The 24,662-nt window shown below is 35.5% G+C and overlaps 2 protein-coding genes across 4 annotated transcripts in view; one reads left to right on the top strand and one right to left on the bottom strand.

Moving 5' to 3' along the window:
* The window catches only part of LOC127876689 (uncharacterized), a 27,075-nt gene extending 26,489 nt beyond the window's left edge, over positions 1–586 (bottom strand). For 2 of the 3 annotated variants that reach the window (XM_052422094.1, XM_052422092.1), the window contains exon 1: positions 451–586. The gene's annotated coding sequence lies outside the window, so the exon portion shown is untranslated. Of the gene's footprint in view, positions 1–191; positions 388–450 lie in introns of those variants that run through there. The other variant, XM_052422093.1, reaches the window with a different exon arrangement.
* Positions 470–15,439, top strand: LOC127876702 (complex III assembly factor LYRM7-like). Its single transcript, XM_052422112.1, has 5 exons — positions 470–551; positions 1,913–1,985; positions 7,938–8,008; positions 10,608–10,692; positions 14,909–15,439. The coding sequence occupies exons 1-5, from the start codon at positions 531–533 to the stop codon at positions 15,019–15,021; spliced, it is 363 nt and encodes a 120-aa protein (XP_052278072.1). The 5' UTR covers positions 470–530; the 3' UTR covers positions 15,022–15,439.
* The last annotated feature ends 9,223 nt before the right edge of the window (positions 15,440–24,662 follow it).

Raw genomic sequence — 24,662 nt, forward strand, 5'->3', positions numbered from 1 at the left:
TTGTAACAGACCTATAAAATGCAATACAATATAAATATGTATTTTATAGGTCTTTGAGTTTGTTTATAACATTTAACTTAAGTCTAGGTTAGAGGACATGAATTTTGGTATGGATATCACGTTCATTTTTATGTTTGATCTATCCAAATATTTTATTGAGATAAATAACTTATGAAATAAACAAAAAATACCGTTTCTTCTCCCAATTACTTCAGAGGAAATGTAAGCCTCATAAAGTCATATTAAGCCAAATTTAAGGGGTGAAAAATACTGGATACGAATATGTTACTTCTCAAAAGTCGTTTTAACGAATGCAACACAGAGATATGGTCTTATGTAAATAATGAAGTCTTAATGTCTTAACGTAAATTATACATTAATAGAAGGTTTAACATCTTGGACCTTTAAATTACACAAGTATTTGGTAAAATAAAATGTGCAACTAGTTACCATAGTTCTGTGTAAACTACGCATGCGCATTCAAATGAGAAAAAGGTCAGACGGTGTCGATGTAAACATCAACCCAAAGCATGACCTCCGCTAGATCGAGGGTATTGTATTATTTGTTTAAATAAAATCATTTGTTATAAGCACCTGTATGCAAAATATTAACGTCACGACTTATAAGTGCATGATGAAATCGTATGATCACTTTAAACATCTAAATAATACAAAGTAAAACATAAAGGTTATATTCAACTATGTTGGGTTACACTGCATTATCTTGATGCACACACAAAATGATGTTTTTTGTGTAGAAACATATCATTATGTTTATTCTTTATGTATTATATTATGGTTGCATTTTTAGACCTTCTCCTTTGTTGCATGTAGAAACTTTCAAAAGCCTTGCTCCCTTTAACACTTTTATCTGGCACTGACAGAGCACCTGTCAATAATATCCGCAAGGGGAGTTAGACAGTATAGATTGAGAGACAGAGAAAGAAACAGAGACAGAGAGAGAGGGAGGGGGAGGGAGAGAGAGAGAGAGGGAGGGAGGGAGGGAGGGAGGGAGGGAGAGACAGACAGAGATGGAGTGAGATTAGACAGACAGACTGACCGGCAGGCAAGCAGACAGACAGACAGACAGACAGATACTGTGATGTGCTAGCTTCAAATTGAAAAGATCTTAGTAGCATTTTAAATATTGAAGGGCAATTATATACTTACTTATTTTATGTGTATATTACACAAACTTGCAACCAAAATTCATGATACAAAGCATGAAACTTATTAGAGACATGATTATGGTATAGAATTTCCCATAACCATACCCGAATGTGCTACAGTAAGACTTGAAATGAGGCTGTCTGCAACATCAACAACAATAACATATCTACATGGTATAACAGCAACATCCCTTCTCATGTGGGGCAGGCCATGGTGGGAAAATATGCGCAAGGCTCTCCTGTAACAATTGCATAAATATGGCCACCAAAGTCCAATATTCTGCACAAGCAGCCTTACAATTAAATTTAGTTTAAAGTGTAATTTCTTTGAAATGTATGCATCTTAGCTTTGAGTAATGCCTTGATGGATGTATCAGACAACACCTGTGCCAGTATGTTTTGAAAATTTGGTTGATCCAGGAGTTATTTGCAATTTCTGCAAGTATATTATTTTCCTTGTCTTAAATTCGTAATTGAAGGTTTCCAAAATGTATATATTTTTATTTTATTTTTTTAATAAATTGCAATATTTAGGTCATATCTGTGTCCATCTCCATAAGTTTAGCCAAAGCAAATATAATATTGAAATTGCTTATACTATCAAATTTAAATTATTTGTTTGCCAAAAAACAGCAGCACAAATTTTAGTCAAAACATTATTATTTTCCCATTACAATTATTCCGAACCCTATTCACAAAATGGTGAAAAAACACTTACATACCGTCTGAAATATGTTTTTCAGGTTTTATCAATTTACAAAAAGCTCCATCAGACAAGAAAGGTGGTTTTTAATGAGGATGAAACTGCTTTGAACAGTAAGAATAATTTTACTTTATTCTAGCTTGTAACTGTGTGTATCTTTTGTTACTGAGTTTCCTACTAGTAAGACCCAAGTGTTGTTTTTTCATTCAAATTTGGGGCCAGTATACAGCCCCGTTTTCAATTTAAAAAAGCATATATTTTTCTCAAATGGGACCTAAAGAAGCCCAATCGAAGCTTTCCAAAACAAATAAAAAACTTTTTGCGTTCATCTCCCATCCAGCTGTATCCGTTGAACAGCCTGATACTGAAATATAATACTGAAAACACATTTATTCTAATTTTTGAAGCATTTGTTAGCAAATAAGGAACAACACTAATTTCCCAGTTTTAGTCAAAACATCATGATTTTTTGCCAACCCAAAGGTATCTGATCCCATTCCCAAAATGGTGTAAAAAACCACTGCCATAAGTCTGCCCCTCAGAACTGGAATCTGCGGTAACTCAAAAAGTACCTAAGCTAGATTGATAAAACTTGATTTGTTGATAGAGCGTCATATAGGGAATATGGGCACTATTTTAGATTTTTCATCTTACCAAAATTGTGATTTCTCTGGTTAAAGGGACTGTCCAGCAGTAAAAAGCGTCGTTCGACGCGAATCAATATTTTGGCGGACTACGAGGATTGCTTATTTAACTAAAAAAAAACTCCGCACTTGACGTTAGCGTGGATGGTCGAGTGGTTAAGTCGGGAGATATTTTACTCCAAAACTCCATGACTCTAGCGGTCAGTGGTTCGTGCCCTGTGGAGGTTAACGTTTTTTCTTCTTTTTTTAAATTGTATTCTTATTTTTATGCCCCCCTTCGAAGAAGAGGGGGTATATTGCTTTGCTCATGTCGGTCGGTCTGTCGGTCGGTCGGTCGGTCCACCAGGTGGTTTCCAGATGATAACTCAAGAACGCTTGGGCCTAGAATCATGAAACTTCATAGGTAGATTGATAATGACTGGCAGATGACCCCTATTGATTTTCAGGTCACTAGGTCAAAGGTCAAGGTCAAGGTGACTCGAAATAGTAAAATGGTTTCCGGATGATAACTCAAGAACGCTTATGCCTAGGATCATGAAACTTGATAGGTAGATTGATAATGACTCACAGATGACCCCTATAGATTTTCAGGTCACAAGGTCAGAGGTCAAGGTCACAGTGACCCGAAATAGTAAAATGGTTTCCGGATGATGACTCAATGACGCTTATGCCTTGGATCATGAAACTTGATAGGTAGATTGATCATGACTCGCAGTTGACCCCTATTGATTTTCAGGTCACTATATCAAAGGTCAAGGTCACAATGACCCGAAATAATAAAATGGTTTCCGGATGATAACTCAAGAACGCTTATGGCTACGATCATGAAACGTCATAGGTACATTGATCATGACTCGCAGATGACCCCTATTGATTTTCAGGTCACTAGGTCAAAGGTCAAGGTCATGGTGACCCGAAATAGTAAAATGGTTTCCAGATGATAACTCAAGAACGCTTATGCCTAGGATCATGAAACTTCATAGGTACATTGATCATGACTCGCAGATGACCCCTATTGATTTTGAGGTTACTAGGTCAAAGGTCAAGGTCATGGTGACCCGAAATAGTAAAATGGTTTCCGGATGATAACTCAAGAAAGCTTATGCCTAGGATCATGAAACTTCATAGGTACATTGATCATGATTCACAGATGACCCCTATTGATTTTCAGGTCTCTAGGTCAAAGGTAAAGGTCACGGTGACCCGAAATAGTAACATGGTTTCCGGAGGATAACTGAAGAACGCTTATGCCTAGGATCATGAAACTTGATAGGTAGATTGATCAGGACTCACAGATGACCCCTATTGATTTTCAGGTCACTAGGTCAAAGGTCAAGGTTACAGTGACAAAAACATATTCACACAATTGCTGTCACTACAACGTAGAGCCCATATGGGGGGCATGCATGTTTTACAAACAGCCCTTGTTTACTGGAGATTTTTTGTTCAAATGTTTAAATTTATCAATATAAAGCATTTAAAGCAGTTAATGACAAGATTTAATACATGCCAAAATCTGTTGGACAGTCCCTTTAAAGAAATAGGTGAAAAAATGTCAGAAAAATCTGGACACTGCAATATTTTAGAAAGCACTTACTAGCTAGATTAATCAAACACTGCATGTGGATAGAGGCCCCCAATGGAATAAGCACATTATTTCATTTTTTCCTCATTCAAAACATTTGATTGCTATGAAAACATAAGGAAGTTAAAACTGAAATCTGTATCCTATTCAAACTAGAGCTTTGTCACAGACGTGACGTATACCCCCACGTGCCGCATTGACACAGACTATTTTGCATGCTGTCTTCACAAATCAAGGGAATCAAATTTATGGCCATTTTTAACAATTATAATGCCATTATCATTTATGGCCATTTCGACCTTTGAACTGTTGAATTTTTTTTTCTTTTGAACTCCAAGTGTGACCTAGACCTTTGGAGTTATCAACATAATTCTTTCGCATGAAACATCGTCCAATGATTGTGAACAAATGTACCAGGTATTTTTAAAATTTCACAATAAATGACATAGTTATGGCCCGGACAAGATCATTTATGGCCATTTTTAGCTAGTCTATTTTTTGAAAAAAAATTATGAGCTATTGTCATCACCTTGGCGTTGGCGTCGGCGTCTGCATTGGCATTCGGTAAAGTTTTGCGTTTAGGTCCACTTTTCTCATAAAGTATCGGTGCTATTGCATACAAACTTGGTACACTTACTTACTATCATGAGGGGACTAGGTAGGCACAGTAAGATAACTCTGGCGTGCATTTTGACAGAATTATGTGCCCTTTTTATACTTAGAAGATTGACAATTTTGGTTAAGTTTTGTGTTTAGGTCCGTTTTATTCCTTTAGTATCAAAGCTATTGCTTTCATACTTTCAACACTTACTAACTATCATAAGGGGACCTTGCAGGCAAAGTTATGTAACTCTGACTGGCATTTTGACAGAATTTATACTTAGAAAATTGAAAATTTGGTTAAGTTTTCTGTTTTGGTCCACTTTACCCCTAAAGTATTGTTATGCCCCAGGTTAATATGAATAGTAAAAGTACCAAAGTAGATTGTCCTTTTGATATCTAATCTTTATCTAGGGTCATGTACAGGTTATTATAATAAGAATAAGCAAATCAGCACAATTTTCATATAGCAATACCTGGTTTAGTTATAATTTCAATAACTGTTTGTGTTTCCAGATACAGTGTCCATCCACATTAATTGTTACTTGTAATATCTTCTTCATTTATGCTTATTTTATAACTTCTTTTAAGCAACTTCATACTTATGGTTTCATAGTTTTAACTGGATTGTTTGTAAGTCCAAATTTCCTTAGAAATATCTATTTTTTAGGTAAATAATTCTTTTAAAGCAGTTGCATTTATTGACAGTCATTGTAGCAATGTTTTCTTTGTAAAGAGTTATAAGGGGAGGTAACTTAAGTAAGTACCTGTCTTGTGATGTCATACGTACTATGATGTCATATTTAAGAAATAATTGACGGGTAACCGTTGGTTATTGCGGTAATAACCAACGGTATGGAGTTCCGATGCGTAGGAATTAAACCACGAGGGCGTAGGAATATGGACGAATGACAAACTGACTTGCGACATGCGCTCAACAGTATCATAGATATTGCTTTCATACTTGGAACACTCGCAAACTATCATAAGGGGACAGTAAAGGACAAGTTGCATAACTCTGGTTGTCATTTTTACGTAATTATGGCCCTTTTTTGACTTAGTAACTTTAAATATATGTTTAAATTTTGTGTTTAGATCCAATTAACTTCTAAAGTATCAAGGCTATTGCTTTCAAACTTCAAATACTTTCATGCTATCATGAGGGTACTGTACCTGGCAAGTTGAATTTTACCTTAACCTTTCAATGACCTTGACTCTCAAGGTCAAATTATTAAAATTTGCTAAAATTGCCATAACTTCTTTATTTATGATTAGATTTGATTGATACTTTGACAACACAACTCTTACTTGACATACCACAATAGACTCCACCCAAACCATCCCCCACGCCCCATCCCAAATCCCCCCCCATTTTTTTTAAAGATCATCTTATAAATGACCATCACACCCTCACACTATACCCCCCCACCCCCCCCCCAATTTTTTTTTTTTAAACTTGGTTAAAAAACACAAATATTTATCTTTATTTTTTTATTTTTGAAAAACCGTCCAAGAATCCTCCCCCCCATTTTTTTAAATATATTTTTTTGTGTTTTTTGGAAGATAATGTAATAAATGACCACACCCCCACACTATACACCCCACTCCACCCCTCCCTCCTTTGTGATTGAAATTGAGATAGGTCCCTTCACCTTTAAAAAGAAAAATAGATGAGCGGTCTGCACCTGCAAGGCAGTGCTCTTGTTGACCTTTGAACTCACAGTGTGACCTTGACGTTGCAGATATCAACATAATTCTTTCGTGCCACACACTGTCCAATGATGGTGAACAAATATGCCAAATGATTTTAAAATCTCACAATGAACGACTTAGTTATGGCCCGGAGAAGCTCATTTATGGCCATTTTTACCTTTGAACTCAAAGTGTGACCTTGACCTTGGAGATATCGATGTAATTCTTTCACGCGACACACTGTCCCATGATGGTGAACAAATTTGCCAAATGATTTTTAAATCTCACAATAAATGATAAAGTTATGGCCCGGACACGCATTTGACCCTTGAACTCTTAGTGTGACCTTGACCTTGGAGATATCGACATACTTTTTTCATGCAACACACCGTCCCATGATGGTGAACAAATGTACCAAGTTATTTAAAATCTTATGATAAATGACATAGTTATGTTCCGGACAAACTTTTGGCCCGGCATGACCCATAATCAAACTTGAGCTATTCATCATCAAGATACAACTTGTGACCAAGTTTGGTGAAGATTGGGTGAAATTTCGGGACAGACACACAGACCGACAGACAGACAAAGTGACTCCTATATAGCCCCCATTACCAATGGTAATGGGGGTATAAAAAGATTAATTGAACTTGGCTGATAAAGTACCACATAGTGAATATGCAATTCCTTTTCATTCAACAATGTGATCTCTATGATTATAAAATAAAACTTAAAATATGAGCTCATGAAGTAGTACTGAAAGCTGTAATTTAGGCTTGATTCTTCTTTGTCGGCTGGGTACTACTTAAATGTACCCTGGTTACACTTAAGTATACTTACATGTACCCTGGGTACGGTAAATATACAAAAGCGTACCCATGAATTTTAACGCTAAATCAGTCATTGTTGGCTTAAAAAAAAAATTAATTATGTTCTTATATATGTCAATTGTCTGTTAAATGGCCTCTATATTTTCAAAACTCATACTCAAAATGATGTTGATGCAGTTTTTTAAAAGAGAAGTTTTGTTTCAGATAAACAATATCGTTTTATGGTAATCAGTAGCGCGCTTGACAACATCAGATTTTGGTAGGGAATACAACTGATGTATTTTCTAATCATTATCTATAAGAAAATATTCTTAAACATTTTGTATCATTATTTTTAGCTGGGCTGATTTGGGAGAAAAACCGAGGTATTGTCATAGCCAGCTCGTTATGTCGTGTCCGTCATCGTGTCTTCTGCTGTCCGCGTTGTGCTTAAACCTTGACATTTAGTCAAAGTTTTGAACATTGGCTCTAAAATCAAAGTGCTTCAACCTACAACTTTGAAACTTCATATGTAGCTTCACCTTGATTAGTTCTACATGCCACACCCATTTTTGGGTCACTAGGTCCGAGGTCAATTTCACTGTGACCTCTAAAAAAAAAATACTTACAAGCTTTCATTCATTCAAAACTGCACCTGCAGCCGAGTGTGGCACCCGTTATGCGGTGCTCTTGTTGTATTAAACAAGCCTTGGAATCAGCAATATTGTTTTTCAGTTGTGCGTGCCAAAATTAATGATGAGTTCAAGAAGAACAAGACTGTCGAGGATGATTTAGATATTGAAAAGGTATAATCCACTTTAAACTCATTAATGTGATAGACCTTTACGTACATTTGTAAATAGTGTCTCACTATTGCTTTTAAACCAGTGAATGTTTACATTAAATTCAGAAGTTGAATTTTGGCTACTTTACATTGACACAGAAGCTTATGTGTTAACATCATCACAAAAAATCACAATTGGAATAAATCTGATATCCATTTTCTCAGTTTTATCAGTGCAAACATATTGTGTTAACTTCAATGAGTCTATTTTATAAATTACACTCGTTCATTCTTATCGGAGTTTCACAAGTACCTGATCAGGACAAGACAACAGCTTATGAACCTCATTCATTAATGTCTTTGAAAATGTTATAAACAGCCTGTTTGGTTAAACTATAATTTAACTTGTATTATAAACAATGATTTTTTACTCATATTAAAAGCAATAAAAGCCTACAAGAATTATTCCCTTGTTATGAAGTAAATGTGGGTTTAACCCTTTCCCACTTAGACTGTTAGTGAAATTGGCTATGTGCAAACAGCTTTAAACCAGAACAGACTGCGAGTAACTGGCAGTCTGTTCAGGTTTTATGCTGTTTGCTGCTCATCAGAATCTAAGGGTTGGAACTGAAGCCTTTGAAACTTGGCTCTAATGAGAAAGACCTTTAATTAAATTCAACTTTCTTAGGGACTACAAATGCGTCAAAATACGTATCTTAGTGGTAACGGTTTAAACCATGGACATATGTCTGTTGATGAAGTAAAGGTCGGGTTAAACCATGGACATTTGTCTGTTGATGAAGTAAAGGTGGGTTTAAACCATGGCCATATGTCTGCTGATGAAGAAAAAGTGGTTTTAAACCATGGACATATGTCTGTTGGTGAGTTTCACTATCCCAGTATCTGTCTGTCCCTAGACACAAAATTGTCTTAAGGCATTTTACTACCTGTTTCAATGTGCATCATTCAAACTTGCAGGATTTGTTTCTCATTATACAGAGTTGTGCATGTGTGATTTGTATAATGTTAGAAATTACTAAATTAAGACATTTTATTACATCATGACTATTAATATACACTATTAGCAGATTATTTGTTCTTATACCACATGGTCCACAGGTGTTGACCGGTACTAGGCGTCTACAGCGTTGTTTTCTAATTATGTCACTGGAATAAAAATTTACCTTACCCTGGGGGGTTATAAGGTCAATATACACTTACAAAGTTAATTAAGTGAAACAAATCATTTCATCTAAACTTAAATGTCAGACGTATGCAGGAACGTTTTTTAGTCCTCTAGAATTATTTTGTTCATGCCTCTTGGGTCATTGACTCATTATCTGTACCAGCCCAGAGGTCACAATAGAGTTAAATATCAAATTTCTTTGATTTTTATGCCCCCCTTCGAAGAAGAGGGGGTATATTGCTTTGCTCATGTCGGTCTGTCGGTCGGTCTGTCGGTCGGTCGGTCCGTCCACCAGGTGGTTGTCAGACGATAACTCAAGAACGCTTGGGCCTAGGATCATGAAACTTCATAGGTACATTGATCATGACTCGCAGATGACCCCTATTGATTTTGAGGTCACTAGGTCAAAGGTCAAGGTCACGGTGACCCGAAATAGTAAAATGGTTTCCGGTTGATAACTCAAGAACGTTTAGGCCTAGGATCATGAAACTTGATAGGTAGATTGATCATGACTCGCAGATAACCCCTATTGATTTTCAGGTCACTAGGTCAAAGGTCAAGGTCACAGTGACCCGAAATAGTAAAATGGTTTCCGGATGATAACTCAAGAACGCTTAGGCCTAGGATCATGAAACTTGATAGGTACATTGATCAGGACTCGCAGATGACCCCTATTGATTTTGAGGTCACTAGGTCAAAGGTCAAGGTCACAGTGACCCGAAATAGTAAAATGGTTTCCGGATGATAACTCAAGAACGCTTAGGCCTAGGATCATGAAACTTGATAGGTAGATTGATCATGACTCGCAGATGACCCCTATTGATTTTCAGGTCACTAGGTCAAAGGTCAAGGTCACGATGACCCGAAATAGTAAAATGGTTTCCGGATGATAACTGAAGAAGGCTTATTCCTAGGATCATGAAACTTGATAGGTAGAATGATCATGACTCGCAGATGACCCCTATTGATTTTCAGGTCACTAGGTCAAAGGTCAAGGTCACGGTGACCCGAAATAGTAAAATGGTGTCCGGATGATAACTCAAGAATGCTTATGGCTAGGATCATGAAACTTCATAGGTACATTGATCATGACTGGCAGATGACCCCTATTGATTTTCAGGTCACTAGGTCAAAGGTAAAGGTCACAGTGACAAAAACATATTCACACAATGGCTCTCACTACAACGGAGAGCCCATATGGGGGGCATGCATGTTTTACAAACAGCCCTTGTTTCTAGAATCCACAGTTTACTATCTGGTGTATTACATTATGTAAATTAAAGTTACTGTGCAAAGTTTTTTACCATAATATTGTGGTAAAAGCGCTTGCTTTGTTTATCTTACAACACATTATGACTTGTGGTACAAGGTGGTATTCTTTGTCACTATTGTCTCAAGCTCTCCTTTTGGCTAGTTATTTCTATATCACTTTCAGTTGATAAAGGCTGCACAAGAAATAGAGACAGAGCTGCGAACAAAGGTGGTACAGGCGAAGTATGACCCAAAGTCTGGAAACTATAGTAAGTGGAAGACAGGGGACAATTTCTATAAAGTTTATTTGCTGTATTGGTTTTGGGCATTTTTAGCTCACCTGAGGTGACCTACATCAATTTGTGTGTGTCAAGGATACATCTGTCAATTTTTTCTCTAAACAACATCTCCTGCTGAACCATTCAGCATACAAAACATGAATGCTCCTTGGTGGTCCTCTATAAAAAAAATCAAATGATTCTGCATATTTGATTTATTAGGTCACATGACCCTTTTAATGTTTCCCCCACTATAGTGGGGGACATATTGTTTTTGCCCTGTCTGTTGGTCTGTACGTTGGTCTGTTGGTTTTGTCAAACTATAACATTTGCCATAACTTTTGCAATATTGAAGATAGCAACTTCATATTTGGCATGCATGTGTATCTCATGGAGCTGCACATTTTGAGTGGTGGAAGGTCAAGGTCATCATTCAAGGTCAAAGGTAAAAAAAAGTCAAAGCGGCGCAGAAGGGGACATAGTGTTTCTGACAAACACATTTCTTGTTTTTAATTTAAATTTGTCTCAAAACCACATGGCCCAAAGTCATAATATTTTGCATGCAATATCCTATGTATACCTCTACAAGGTTTGTGTAAAGTTTGCCCTGGCCTCTGCCTTTCATTCAAACAACATTTCCTCTGCTGGGCAGATTTAAACAAAATTTCAGAGGAATGATCTTTGGGTGACCCTTTTTTGAAGTTGTTCAAATTCTCCAGTTAGCAGCGCATATAATTATGGGTCACCAGAGCTTAAAATATTTTCTTTTAATTAAAACATAAATTCTCTCTGAAACAGCAAACTGATTTTATGTTTGGTGTTTACTGTTGTGAAGTGGTTCTCTGCTAAGTTCAAATCATGCCCCTGGCGGCGCCTGGCTTCTATACTGGTCACGCCCCTCTAGGTTTCACATTTTTTATGACTATCAGCAAAATTACTTTAAAAAAGTTTCTTGTCTGAAAAGACTATGCTCATAGGAGTTTTATTTGGATCCATTTTAAGTTTGTTCAAATAATGCTTCTGAGGTTAAAATTGGCCACATCTGTGTGGTCGTGTTAAATGTTTTTAATTAGACTTTCATAGCAAGGTATGTTCAAATAATGCCACTGTCTTCACAAGTAGATAATACCAGGGGCCTTGAGTATTTAATCACTGATCTACATTTTCATAGGTGAGCATTTAAGGTTCTTCAAGATCCTCTAATTCAAGTTTATTGTCTATAATGTTCAAACATCTGATTTATTTATAGAAAGGATTGCAGAAATGAAATACATTTGTAATCTATAATATTACATGCTATGGACATTGGCATTGAATTTATTAATTTATAAATACAATGTATACTGGTAATGGTAAAGAGTAATTTTTCTGACATTTATGTGAATTAATGAACAGTATGTGTTCTTCTTATTGGAATATATAAACACTAACACAATCTAGATTTCTGAAACAGCATTTCACACATTTTATTAGCTCACCTGAGCACAATGTGCTCATGGTGAGCTTTTGTGATCGCCTTTTGTCCGTCTTCCGTCGTGCGGCGTCAACGTTTGCCTTGTTAACACTCTAGAGGCCATATTTATTGTCCAATCATTTGGTCAGAAGATTGGTCTCAATGATATCTTGGAGGAGTTCAAAAATAGTTACATTTGCTTGAAAAAGATGGCTGCTAAGGGGAATGGCATTTTTCCTTATATGGCTATACATGTAGTAAAACCTTGTTAACACTCTAGAGGCCACATTTATTGTCAAACCTTCATGAAATTTGGTCAGAAGATTGGTCACAATGATATCTTGGATGAGTTTGAAAATGGTTACGTTTGCTTGAAAAACATGACTGCCAAGGGGCGGGGCATTTTTCCTTATATGGCTACTATATACGGCTATAGTAAAACCTTGTTAACACTCTAGAGGCCACATTTTTTGTTCGATCTTCATGAAACTTTGTTAGAAGATTCATCCTAATTATATCTTGGCTAAGTTTGAAAATGGTTTGGGTTGGTTGAAAAACATGGCCAATAGGGGGCAGGGCATTTTTCCTTATATGGCTATAGTAAAACCTTGTTTACACTCTAGTTAAATATTCTCGAAGTTTAATGTAGTAATATTTATTTCCCAGAAAATTACTTAAGGGAGAAAAACTGTTCATAGCTTGAATTGTTTGAATTCCAATCATGAATGCACACTTAATTAATCGAACTGACCCTTATCAGCTGCCTGAGCACAAATCAATGCACATCTTTGAGAGAACCTTGTTGTTCTATTTTAAGATCAGCAACTTGATACCTTATTGTGCTATTTCTTTGAAGTGTGGCACCATAGATAAGAGAAGATATAACTTTTGAGGCACACAGTTTATTGATGAGGTCTGAGTTTGTATGTGTGATTATCAAAGATTTGTGTTTTAAAACGGATTTATTGATTTTTTTACTGGAAATATAAATGCAAGGTGAGTTTAAAAATAGTTCATGTTTGTTTAAAAACAAGGTTCTCAGGGGGGTGGTAGTTTTTTTGTATGTCTACAGTTGTTTATAGTGAAATATTGTGAATACTTTTAGTCACATTTTTAGTTCAATCTGAATGACACTCACTGATTCTGAATGACACTTGCTGAGTACAAATGTTGTAATCATATCCTGATTTAGTTTACTCAATTAGTTTTAATAAGATCATCTTCAAACATGGTGACAATCTGTATGAGCATATTTTTTACTCATTGTGAGCTTTTGTGATCACCTTTTGTCAATTGTCTGTCTTCCATTGCGCTTCATGAATATTTGCCTTGTCAACACTGTAGAGGCCACATTTATTTTAGGATCTTCATGAAACTTTGTCAGAAGATTTGTCCCAATGATATCTTGGATGAGTTTAAAAATGGTTCAGGTCTGTTTAAAAACATGGCCGCCCGGGGGCCATTTGTTGTTCATTTTTCATGAAACTTTATTAGAACATTTGTTCCATTGATATCTTGGGCTGCAATGAACAGGTCAATTTTTTATTTCAGGTGAGTGGCTTTGGGCCTTTCAGGCCCTCTTGTTTTGTATTAAATACTTGTGCAATAGCGTTTGACAGACCAGTGTTTGTTTCAGAAAATTGAATGAATATGCTTTATAAATTTGCTAAACAAATTTTGAATATTCAATATCTCAATTTTCTCACATTATTTTATTTCCCATTTGTTGAATCAAGTGCAATTTAATTTTTAACAAAACACATAAATAGACAGAGATGGATTTTATTTTTTCACTTTTTGTATATTTTACTTTCAGATAAAAATGCGAGATATAATTTTAATATTTTTGTTGAACATGCTTTATTTGACAAAATACACCAAAATATCATGTTTTCAGGGGTCTAGTTAGGCTCAACATTTAGGGACAAGTCACTTGTCCCTAAAGCCAAAATAGGGAGAAATGATAACATCTTTGGAAGAAATGGTACATTTGCGTCATAGATCTTAGATTTAAGTATATTTTGCAGCAACTTAAAGGATAAGTGGTTTCTGTTCAGCGTTCAATCATCTCTTCACTTGTTTTATACAATATGACATGTTAAGTGTATAAAACCTACATTTTTATTATTTCTCATTGATTGTTGATAATGATGGTACTTTTAATTTTTATTTTTTTTCCTGAACAGGTGTATCAAATAAACTTAAATTGTAACAAACCAGTAATGTTCAGAATCTTTTCACTTCGGTGTTAATTTTAAGCAATTCAACATTAAATCAAATTCATATTTTGTTAAAAATATTTGTTTTAAATTAAAAAATCATTAAAAATCTTATTTTACAGCAGAGCTTAGTTATTTGTAGCCAGCACAAGGCAATTAATCAAGGCATCATCTATAAAAAAAAATCAAGAAGTCTAAAAGCTCCAGACTGTTCGTTTGAATGTTCAACTTTGCATGACCTGTAAATGGGGCAACTTATGGCTGAGAATCCTCCTGTGTCCTTTCTCCATATCAAATTGATTTTAATCAGTCAATGTCTGGCAAAAAGTAAATCATTTAAAGGGGGAGATGTTACTTCGCCTTCATGAAATTAATGTGCGAAATTAATATTCCCTGGGCGAACAAATCGCTCACTACGTCCACTAGCAAGACCCCTGGTTTTTAAGGCCAATGTAATTTTTTTATCTATAAAAAGCAACAGAAGGTTCATTTGGTTCATAAAAAGATAATGAGTGTTTTTTTATCACCATTCAAGAGGCAAAAGTAACTAAGGACACTGAAATGACGGACACCAAGAACCGCCCGACTGTCCTACCCCGGAGCAACCGAAAAAACAGGAAGTGTGGGGAAGACCCTGAGAAAACTTGACCCCCAGTGACTGTAGCGCCAACTGTGTTACCTAAACAATAAAATGAGGCTGGGCACAAAATCCTTTAATAATTTGGAAGGATACGATTCATGGGTAAAGGTGTTGTAAAGATGAATGTGACATACTTGTGGTACTGGTTGGAAATATATTGGAAGAATAATGCAAGTTTAAAGTTTTGGTGAATGAATATCTTATTTGAGATACATATTGGCATACTTGTTGACAATATTTAGGAAGTAATCGAACTGTATACAGTCTATTGTACAGGAATATTTATGTAATATGCAGTGTTCATTAATACCCCTGTTTGTTGCATTGGAAAATTTATTAACTGCATTAATTAGATGTCTAAAAATCATATAAATTGTATTCAAATTATTGTTCTTAGATATCTGAAATAAGAAACTTAAAATCTAAGTGTGTGTACCTTTATTTAGTCTGCTTAACAGTTTGATGCAAATACTTACAATTAATAAGGACGCCGCCCATGCTACAAAAAGACCCGGTGACCGTGTGATCATCGGCGGGTTGCCAGCCCGATGAGCGGAAAAATACGTCGTCCCTGGTCGGACGGTGATCAGTTTATATTCGTTACTGAGGTATTAAACTGTGTCACTCATCGGACGGCGGACGGCTCTTACTTATCCAGTCTTCCTGATGTATTGAGGTTGGATACATCGGCTGGCGACCGGATTATACCTCAGTCACAAATAAACACCGATCATCGTCTGATCAGCGGCTGACGTATTTTTCCGTTCATCGGGCTGGCGACCGGCCGATGATCGCACAGAAATCGGGCCAATTTGTAGCATCGGGCAGCTTCCGGATTAATTTTAAGTCTCACTAAAAAATTTACCCGACGTCGGGCCCGGGAAGGAATCGAGTTGAGATCGGAACAAGATCGGACGATCAACGCACGGGTATTTCCCGGCGATCGCCCGACATCGGATTTATTATCAACCGCCATAGGCGGAGGGATATTGTTTTGGCGTTGTCCGTCCGTCTTTCCGTCCGTCCGTCCGGAGCCATATTTTGGAAGTGCTTGGGCGGATTTCATTGAAACTTGGTATGAATATATATATGGATAAACGGATTATGCACGCCAAATGGCATTGTACACCATCTGATAATAACAGAGTTATGGCCCTTTGTATCTTGAAAAAATGCTTTTTTAGTGTCAAATATAACACTTTTGTGTCCAGAAGCATATTGGCGGGGGATATCAATTCAACGAATTTGCTTGTTGAACGGGTATCGGCAAAAGTAAAGGTATTTCCCAGAGGCATATACAACGGCCGGCGACCGTCTGATATCCGGAGGGCCTCCGCCACGATGCCCGAGGGACGCCAGACGATGCTCGTTATGATACACGTACAATGAGTCTGATGTCGGGCGCACGCCGGGCTATAACCGTTCGTTGATTGTCCGATCTTTTTTCGATCTCAACTCGATTTCTTCCCAGGCTCAATGTCGGGTAAAACAAACTGTGATATCAAAAATTAATCAGGACGCCGCCCGATGCTACAAAATGACCCGATGTGCGTGCGATCATCGACCGGCGCCAGCTCGATGAGCGGGAAAATAAACGTCGGCCGCTGATCGGTGTCTATTTGTGACTGAGGTTTTTAACTTTGTCACTCATTGGACAGCGGATGGCTCCGACGCGTCCAATCTTCCCGATGCCTGGAGATCGGACACATCGGCCGGCATCCGGATTTTTTTTTACTTAGGCATTATCTGTGACTGAGGAATTAGATTAATATATCTTAGTTATAAATGCAAGTTGATGTTCAATGATAGAAGGCGATGAAAAGAAGAAGGTTCCATATCTATAATCGGAATAGAAAAGAACTACGAGACATTTATTCCTATTAATTTTGCTGTCCTTTCACGAAAAGCTCATGTTATGATAAGGCTATTGCATTATTGTTGGAATTAGTGTATATGAGCTACATATAAGTAATGCCATTAGTTTATTAGTCCTAAAATAAATAGCTGTGTTCTCATTATTAATGCAAGAACATCGAATGCAAGGACATTAAATTGCTTAAATGCCTATGGTTTTGCATCGTAATTAACAGTGCCCGCAGGGCGACATTGACCTATATATCACGTGCAAAACGACTTAAATTTACCCGGAGTTGTATTTTATGAGTGACCATAGCATACTTTCCGTATGTCTTGGATTGTCCGTATTCGTGGGTTGTATTTCATAGGTAAATTTTGAATGACCATGAATGACAAAAGCGTTTACAAATTGCACTGAAAAACAAACATTTAGTAGTTCGTATTCATAAGCCTCCGAATAGCATCTAATGTTCGTAGGGGAGGGGGGGGGGGGGGAGGGTGTCTAGACTGATCAATTAAGCCAATAACCCATGCACTCAGGCGATCGCTAAGTCAGGTTGGACTGGATCGCGGCCGTTAATCACTGGCACCACCTCTTTCTGAGATGCATTAATAAACGAGCTAATGGAACTTCCGAGGTGGCGCTAAGGACCAAAAGTTTTTTTTAAATACTAGTGCATGGCAAAATTAACAATGTAAGTAGGTTTAATACGCTTGTTCAAAATAGTTGGCATGAGTTTGAAAAATCGGGTAGCGTAGCGCAATGCAGGGCAGATTAATCCATTCGCGAACATGAACTACAGATACATACAATCACACCCCATTTTGAAACGTGAGGACCCTTACAAGTTGTAGCGTAATTACACATTGTTCGTGGAGAACACACAGTAACAAACAAAGTTCATTTCTGTTTTCATCGTGATTTATTTCTGTTGAATATTCTCTAATACAACGCTTGCTAATGTTCGTGAAATACAATCTAACAGCGCGGCGGCCAATATGGCCGCCACGTCAAGAAAGCGTGACTGCTCTACTCGATTGTCAAACTAGGACTCTAGACTGTCCTTCTTATAACAAAGCACAGCATTTTATTCCAAGGTACATGAACATAAAATTTAGATATTTCCTATCTCATTCTTGATTGGTTGACTGTACTTTTCCCTTGATCCACTAAACCCCACCCTTGAATAACTCGTGTTGATTGGATGGATGCTCATGCATCTATTACACGTCACAGCAGAAAAGTGCAATACACAGTTATCACGTTTGACCAATATGTTCGTGATGAACATGTGCAGATAATAACCTTTGGGAACAGGAGATCTCATTTCATTAAGCATACTCGATCATATAACCAGAGGTTCTCTATGGACAAACCACATTGGTAATATGAAACCTAACACTTCTATAATCAATTATGTAAACCCCGATACACATTCAATCCCAATTTGTATCCGTTATGTACCTTGGGAAATTAGAATTACACTTATATACTCAATTATTTAAATTTCATTATATATCATAGCTGAATTGGGAATTGTTATGTCTGTTATGTATTGGTTTGAAGTAATGTTGACCTACGAGCCAAATTGTTAATCAAGAACTAAGACAAATCAACAGATGTTCCCGATAATTGAAGTACAATAGAGAAATGAAACCATACTTCCATAATAAATTTTTCAAATTTCATCCTTACATTGCATATACATATTATTAAAATATCTTCTTATTAATTTCCATCATAAGAATAAACAATATGCATATACCGTTATGTCACAAAGTTGTGACCTTTTAGTGTTTTTTTATAAAGAAAATCGTTTTCTGCCTGTGAGACGAGCAAATATCCATCCAATAAAATTGCCAACAATATAATGATGCATCTTTTTATCGATACAGTCAAGCGTTGACCGTAATTCGTACTTTTAGTAGTATCAACGTCAACCTGAAATAATGAACAAGCCGAGTGCGTTTGCTTGCACGCATACGGCGGTAATAACCGTCACAAACTCCAATTAACTTGGTGTTCGTCGGAGCTGAAAACTTCTAAATACAGTGCGGATAACACTTGTGTATGCTCTGTTTAAAATACAGAGTTTGTCTAGCAGTTAATAGATCTAGTATATTGTTGCAAGATTGGAACTGTGTCCTTTAACACCCCCGGAAACCCGATATGCTGTGAAAAGTTGGATGTGCTTGGAAAAGTTGCCGATAGATTTCGCTGAATTTTGGTAGGGTAAGTAAATCCAGTTCTATAATTGTTTAAAGGCATTTTTGAATTAAACTTTATTTTGGTATATATATATACCCCCCTTTTTGCCTCTGCTCGTATTATTAATCGGCATCTTTGTTATATTTAGTTGTTTATCAAAACAGATTCCTTAAAATGTATTGGTACTTGATTTATTTCAACACAACTTTTTTCATTTTCATTGTGTCACGTGACTTGCTATTACTGTTTATGTACATATATGTATGTTTACATCAGCCTATGGCCTACTGATTCTGAAATAAAATCTTCGTATATGCAAAGGTGGTATAACCATGTCAGGGGTGGCGAAATCAAATGTCCGAGTTGCCCGAGTCGTACATTTGCGTGCCTGGGCAACTGATTTTTTTCAATTCAGTTGTCCGTGGACAACAAGTTTTTTAAAAGTTGGGTCCAGGTATACAAAAAAATATATTATATTAAAGCCGTAATTAAGTTTTACAAAACCGGATGTTGACAAGTGATTACATCGTCAGTGCTATTTGCGGAGCAATCAAGCTAAAATACGAGCACTCTCCTGCGCAGTGATCTCCCTTATTCTATAAGAGACCAGGAGCATGCCGCATTTTAAACATTCAGCCCAACTGTTAGACAGTGTACAGACTGGTTTCTATATTTTTACAATCAGAGGGAAATAAAAAGTATTAAAGTAAGATAATCAAAACACGGTCTACCTTGTTATTTAAGGCGACTTTAATTGTAAAAATGGAACATTTAGTTTTTTTAAATCTTCAACAACGAAGCAGAAACCCAAAGCTTTGAGCAGTCCACCTCCCAAAAAAACTAAGAAAGATCATGATAAAAAATATGATCTAAGTAAACGCACCAGAACTTTTCAAGAAACTTGGCTCACAGATTTTCAATGGTTACCAGGTGATGATAATCTAACTACCAGTAGCGGCGCAGAGCCTCAGTCTGATGAGGTCGACATATTGAACTAGTTTAATTTGTTAAGATTACGATGTCATGTTAAAAACATGTTTTAATAACACTAGCTTTGCAAGATTTAGTTTTAGAAAGTCTTTATATTGTTTATAATATACTGCTATCATGAATGTACTATTGAAATACAACTATAAACAAAACTAGCAAATCATATTCATTTTGGTATATTCCACATTGTTTTTTATTTATTAATAAATACTTTTATAATTTATATAAACATTAACGGACAAGTGTAGTTCAGCAACGGACAAGTCAAATTTCCTAAATGGTTGTCCGTGGACAAGTATAGTTTTTTGAGATTTCGCCACCCCTGATCATGTATGTTAAAAAAATCCTGGTTTTTATTATTCAGGATTTATTGAAATATGGCTATTTAAAGTCGACGATCCAGGGATTTGCCTTATATTTAGCACTTTATTTACAAATTTCTTTAAAGGTATACTAGTGAAAAAGTTTTTGCACCGACAATAATATCAACCAATGTCCCCGAGTAACATATCCGCCTGGTATTGGTGGAAAAATTCGACTTAACATTCAACATGCTGATGAAAAAATGATATGACCTGGTGCAGTTCAAAAGATGTCAAGATATGACAGGAGTGCAGTTCGTTTATAAACTTAAAAGCTCACTATTATAGCTGATTTATGCGATTTACATGCTTGTTCCTTGCACTGAGACCTTTCATACTTACTATTTGGTTACTGTTTGAAATAATTGTGGAGTAAATGATACTCTTACTAAGAAACCTACAAGTATATTTTAACCCCATAAGTTTTTTAAACGGAATGAACCTCATTGTGTCAAGTTGACAGAAAACCGGACATAAACAACCCCCTACTGTAGCTCTGGTATGTACGGACAGACAATGTCAGAGACAGACACAGAGGAGAGAAGCAGAGTGAGAGAGATTAACGACATGTATGCGAGAGCCGTTAGTTAATAATCTACCTTTAGTTGGTTACGCCACTTGCAAACAAACTGTATGTCGTACTTAAAGTGATATTAAAGGCATTTTTCACTGTTGAATTGAGCTGAAAAGAATTAAAGGGATCTTTTCACGGTTTGGTAAATTGACAAAATTGAAAAAAGTTGTTTCAGATTCGCAAATTTTCGGTTAAGTTATGATATTTGTGAGGAAACAGTATTACTGAACATTTGCCATTGTCTAATATAGCCATTATATGCATCTTTTGACGATTTAAAAACCTAAAAATTATAAAGCGTTGCAACTCGAAACGATTGAAAAATTTGGAGAGTTTTGTTGTTGTCGTTTAAATTTTTGAAACTACGAAGATTGCTTATATAAAGTATAAAATACGCATGTTATGTATGCTTGGCAGGATAGCTCAGTTGTCTAAATCATTTTACTTCAGGATCCCGAGGGTCACTGGTTCGAGTCCTACTGCGGGCTACCTTTTTTTCCTTTTTTAAATTTTATTTTTGATATTTTACTGGAGCTTTTAAAGTTTAATGTTTGCATTTATCAATATAAAGCATTGAATGACAAACTTCAAAACATGCCAAAATCTGTGAAAAGGCCCCTTTAACTGGTCAAAAGAGTTAGTTTAAATGTGGTAACTGACAAAGTATCTGAAACTCATCTTGCTACCAGTTGTTTATAAAAAATATACATTATATTCGATATTTTACATGACTCACCCAGTCCTCTAAGCCGAAATGATCCGTTAACAAAAAAAATTCTTTGTTTCGTATGAACGAATCTGCACTAAAACTAAATGTAATTTCACATCGTACATCGAATCTTGACGATTTCTCTCACTATGCGTTTTACGCTTAAATGGAAAGAACGTCCTAGTTTTAAATGTTATAATTTGCTGAAATCTGGCTGAATATATTCCTTCAAGGCTTGGGGGCTTCAGCAGATGAGAGCTGCGTGTTATCTTTGCAAATACACATAAGAAGAAGACGTGAATTGGGTTTTGAAAATAAATGTTAACATTTTGCATATATCATAACCAAAAAGAACGAAAAGACACAGACATTGACACACGTGAATTGTCGGGGATGTTTGCAAAGCTGTCAACTTTAAGCCGTGTATCATAGATCCAAATTTAGTTCAGATTTATTAAAGTCTATTCATATTTGGAACTATAGGCAGAAAATATTATTATAAATGTTTAGAATGCCTAACTGACGTATAATTTTACCTGTTTGAATCAATGGCTTTACATTTACAATGATTTTCAAACAATAAAAAAGCTACAAATAAGCTGCAAATTAACTAATCTTCAGAACGGATGTTACTATGAAACCTCAAAGTTAAATGAAAATAATCTAAAATGCATCAGAGTGGGCATACATCTGCTGTAATAGTGAGCTTTAAAGCTTATCAACGAACTCCTGTCATATTATCTATGGGTGATAAGTTGGTTCTTTTTTCCTAGTTCCTTATTCCTTATTCGAATAAGGAATAAGGAACTGTTCCTTATTTACGCGTAACATATGTGTAATAGGGTTTTAAAAGATCAATAATGCAAACATTTCTGAAGTAAATCAAAACAAAATAACTCGGAATACATTTACTTTATGTATTACGTTACATATTCATGTTTTTTCTTCGCGCTTGCATAGGATTTCTTGTCTAAACCGAACCGATATTTTTTAATTCGAATACTAACTTAAACATGTTTGTTTTTATTTATAATCCAGTTTCTTATTCGAGGCTGAATAAGGAAAAAGGAACCAGTTCCTTATTCCTTATTCAAGCCGAATAAGGAACTGGCATTTTCTTACTTGAACATCAATGAAACTGATCCAAAATTAACCACATATAAATGAACATATTATTTATATATTGGTTGTATATGTAAAATTCTAATTGCCATACATTTCTACTAAGTTTTAAGTGATGATTATATAGTTCCTTATTCAGTGTGAATAAGGAACTGGTTCCTTATTCCTTATTCAAATCGAATAAGGACCTGGAATTTTATTTCTATAAATTTTTAGTCAAAATGAACCAACGAGACGAATAACTCAACGAAAATTATTGTTAATGTGTGTCGGGTGTAACAAATATTAATTGCAGTGCATTTCTACTTTGTTTTATTTAATAATAACATAGTTCCTTATTCGGTTTGAATAAGGGATAAGGAACTGGTTCCTTATTCCTGATTCAAATCGAATAAGGAACTGGAATGTTCATACTAAACAAAATATTAAAATGAACCCAAAGGTTGGTTATCAAAAACATTAATTGCAGCACATCTCCATTAAGTTTCATTAAATGATAACATAGTTCCTTATTCAGATTGAAACGGGAATAAGGAACTGGTTCCTTATTCCTTATTCAAATCGAATAAGGAACTGCAATTTTCCTACTAAATAAACCATTAAAATGAACCAAACACACCAATAAATCAATGAAAATCATTTTTAATGTAGGTTGGTTATTAAAAAATTATTTATTTGAAGTACAACTCTAATAAGTTTCATTTAATAATAACATAGTTCCTTGTTCGTATTGAAAAAGGAATAAGGAACTGGTTGACGCATTGAAATCTTTTTGCATCCTTAATAATCATATCCCCCTGTAACTGTATAGGTATAAAAACGGAATGGAATAGCTAAATCATTACTGGTATTCAGCTATCGGAAAGTCTTCTCTAGAAGTAAGAGTTAGAAAAAACTTCAAGAACTGTATCAGACATAAACTCAAAAATCTTACATTTAAAATAGCCAATATTAACGAAAATATTGGTGTGCTATTCTAGAATGATCTGAATTTAAATATCCGAAATTATAGTTTCTGAATAAGGAATTGGCGTATAGTTAGTTCCTTATTCGGAAGCCTGTATTTCGGAAAATCACTTTCGGATATGTTATATTTAAGATGTAGTGTGGGTTATTTAAGCATGATTATGTTATATGGACGTATTCTGTCACATTTTTTATATTCTATGTCACTATACACGCCGAAAACAAGTATTATGAAGAGGATAATAAGGAAATGGTATTGACTTTATCAAACACAAATTAAAATTAACCAAATAAAATAAAATGTCGATGAAAATCATGGTTTAAGTTAAAAGTAAAAAATATTTATCGCAATATATTTCTACCTAGAATTAATTTATAATAACACAGTTCCTTATTCAGTGCTAACTGGTTCCCTATTCCTATTCAAATCGAATAAGGAACTGGCTTTTTCATACTAAACAAACTATTACAATGAACCAAAGAGACCAATAAATCAATGAAAATCATTGTAAATTTAGGTTGGGTATCAAAATAATAATTGCAGTACATCACTACTATGTTTCATTTAATGATAACCTTGTTCCTTATTCAGATTGAAAAAGGAATAAGGAATTGATTCCTTACTTATTCCTTATTCAATCAAATAAGGAACTGGCATTTTCATACTTAACAAACTATTAAAATAAACCAAAGAGACCAATTAATCAATGACAATCATTGTTCATGTAGGTTGGGTATAAAAAAACATTAATTGCAGTACATCTCTACTATGTTTCATTTAATTATAACATAGTTCCTTATTCGGATTGAAAAAGGAATACGGAACTGGTTCCGTATTCCTTATTCAACTCGAATAAGAA

Source organism: Dreissena polymorpha, chromosome 4 (assembly GCF_020536995.1).
Source record: "Dreissena polymorpha isolate Duluth1 chromosome 4, UMN_Dpol_1.0, whole genome shotgun sequence".
Classification (NCBI taxonomy): Eukaryota; Metazoa; Mollusca; class Bivalvia; order Myida; family Dreissenidae; genus Dreissena; species Dreissena polymorpha.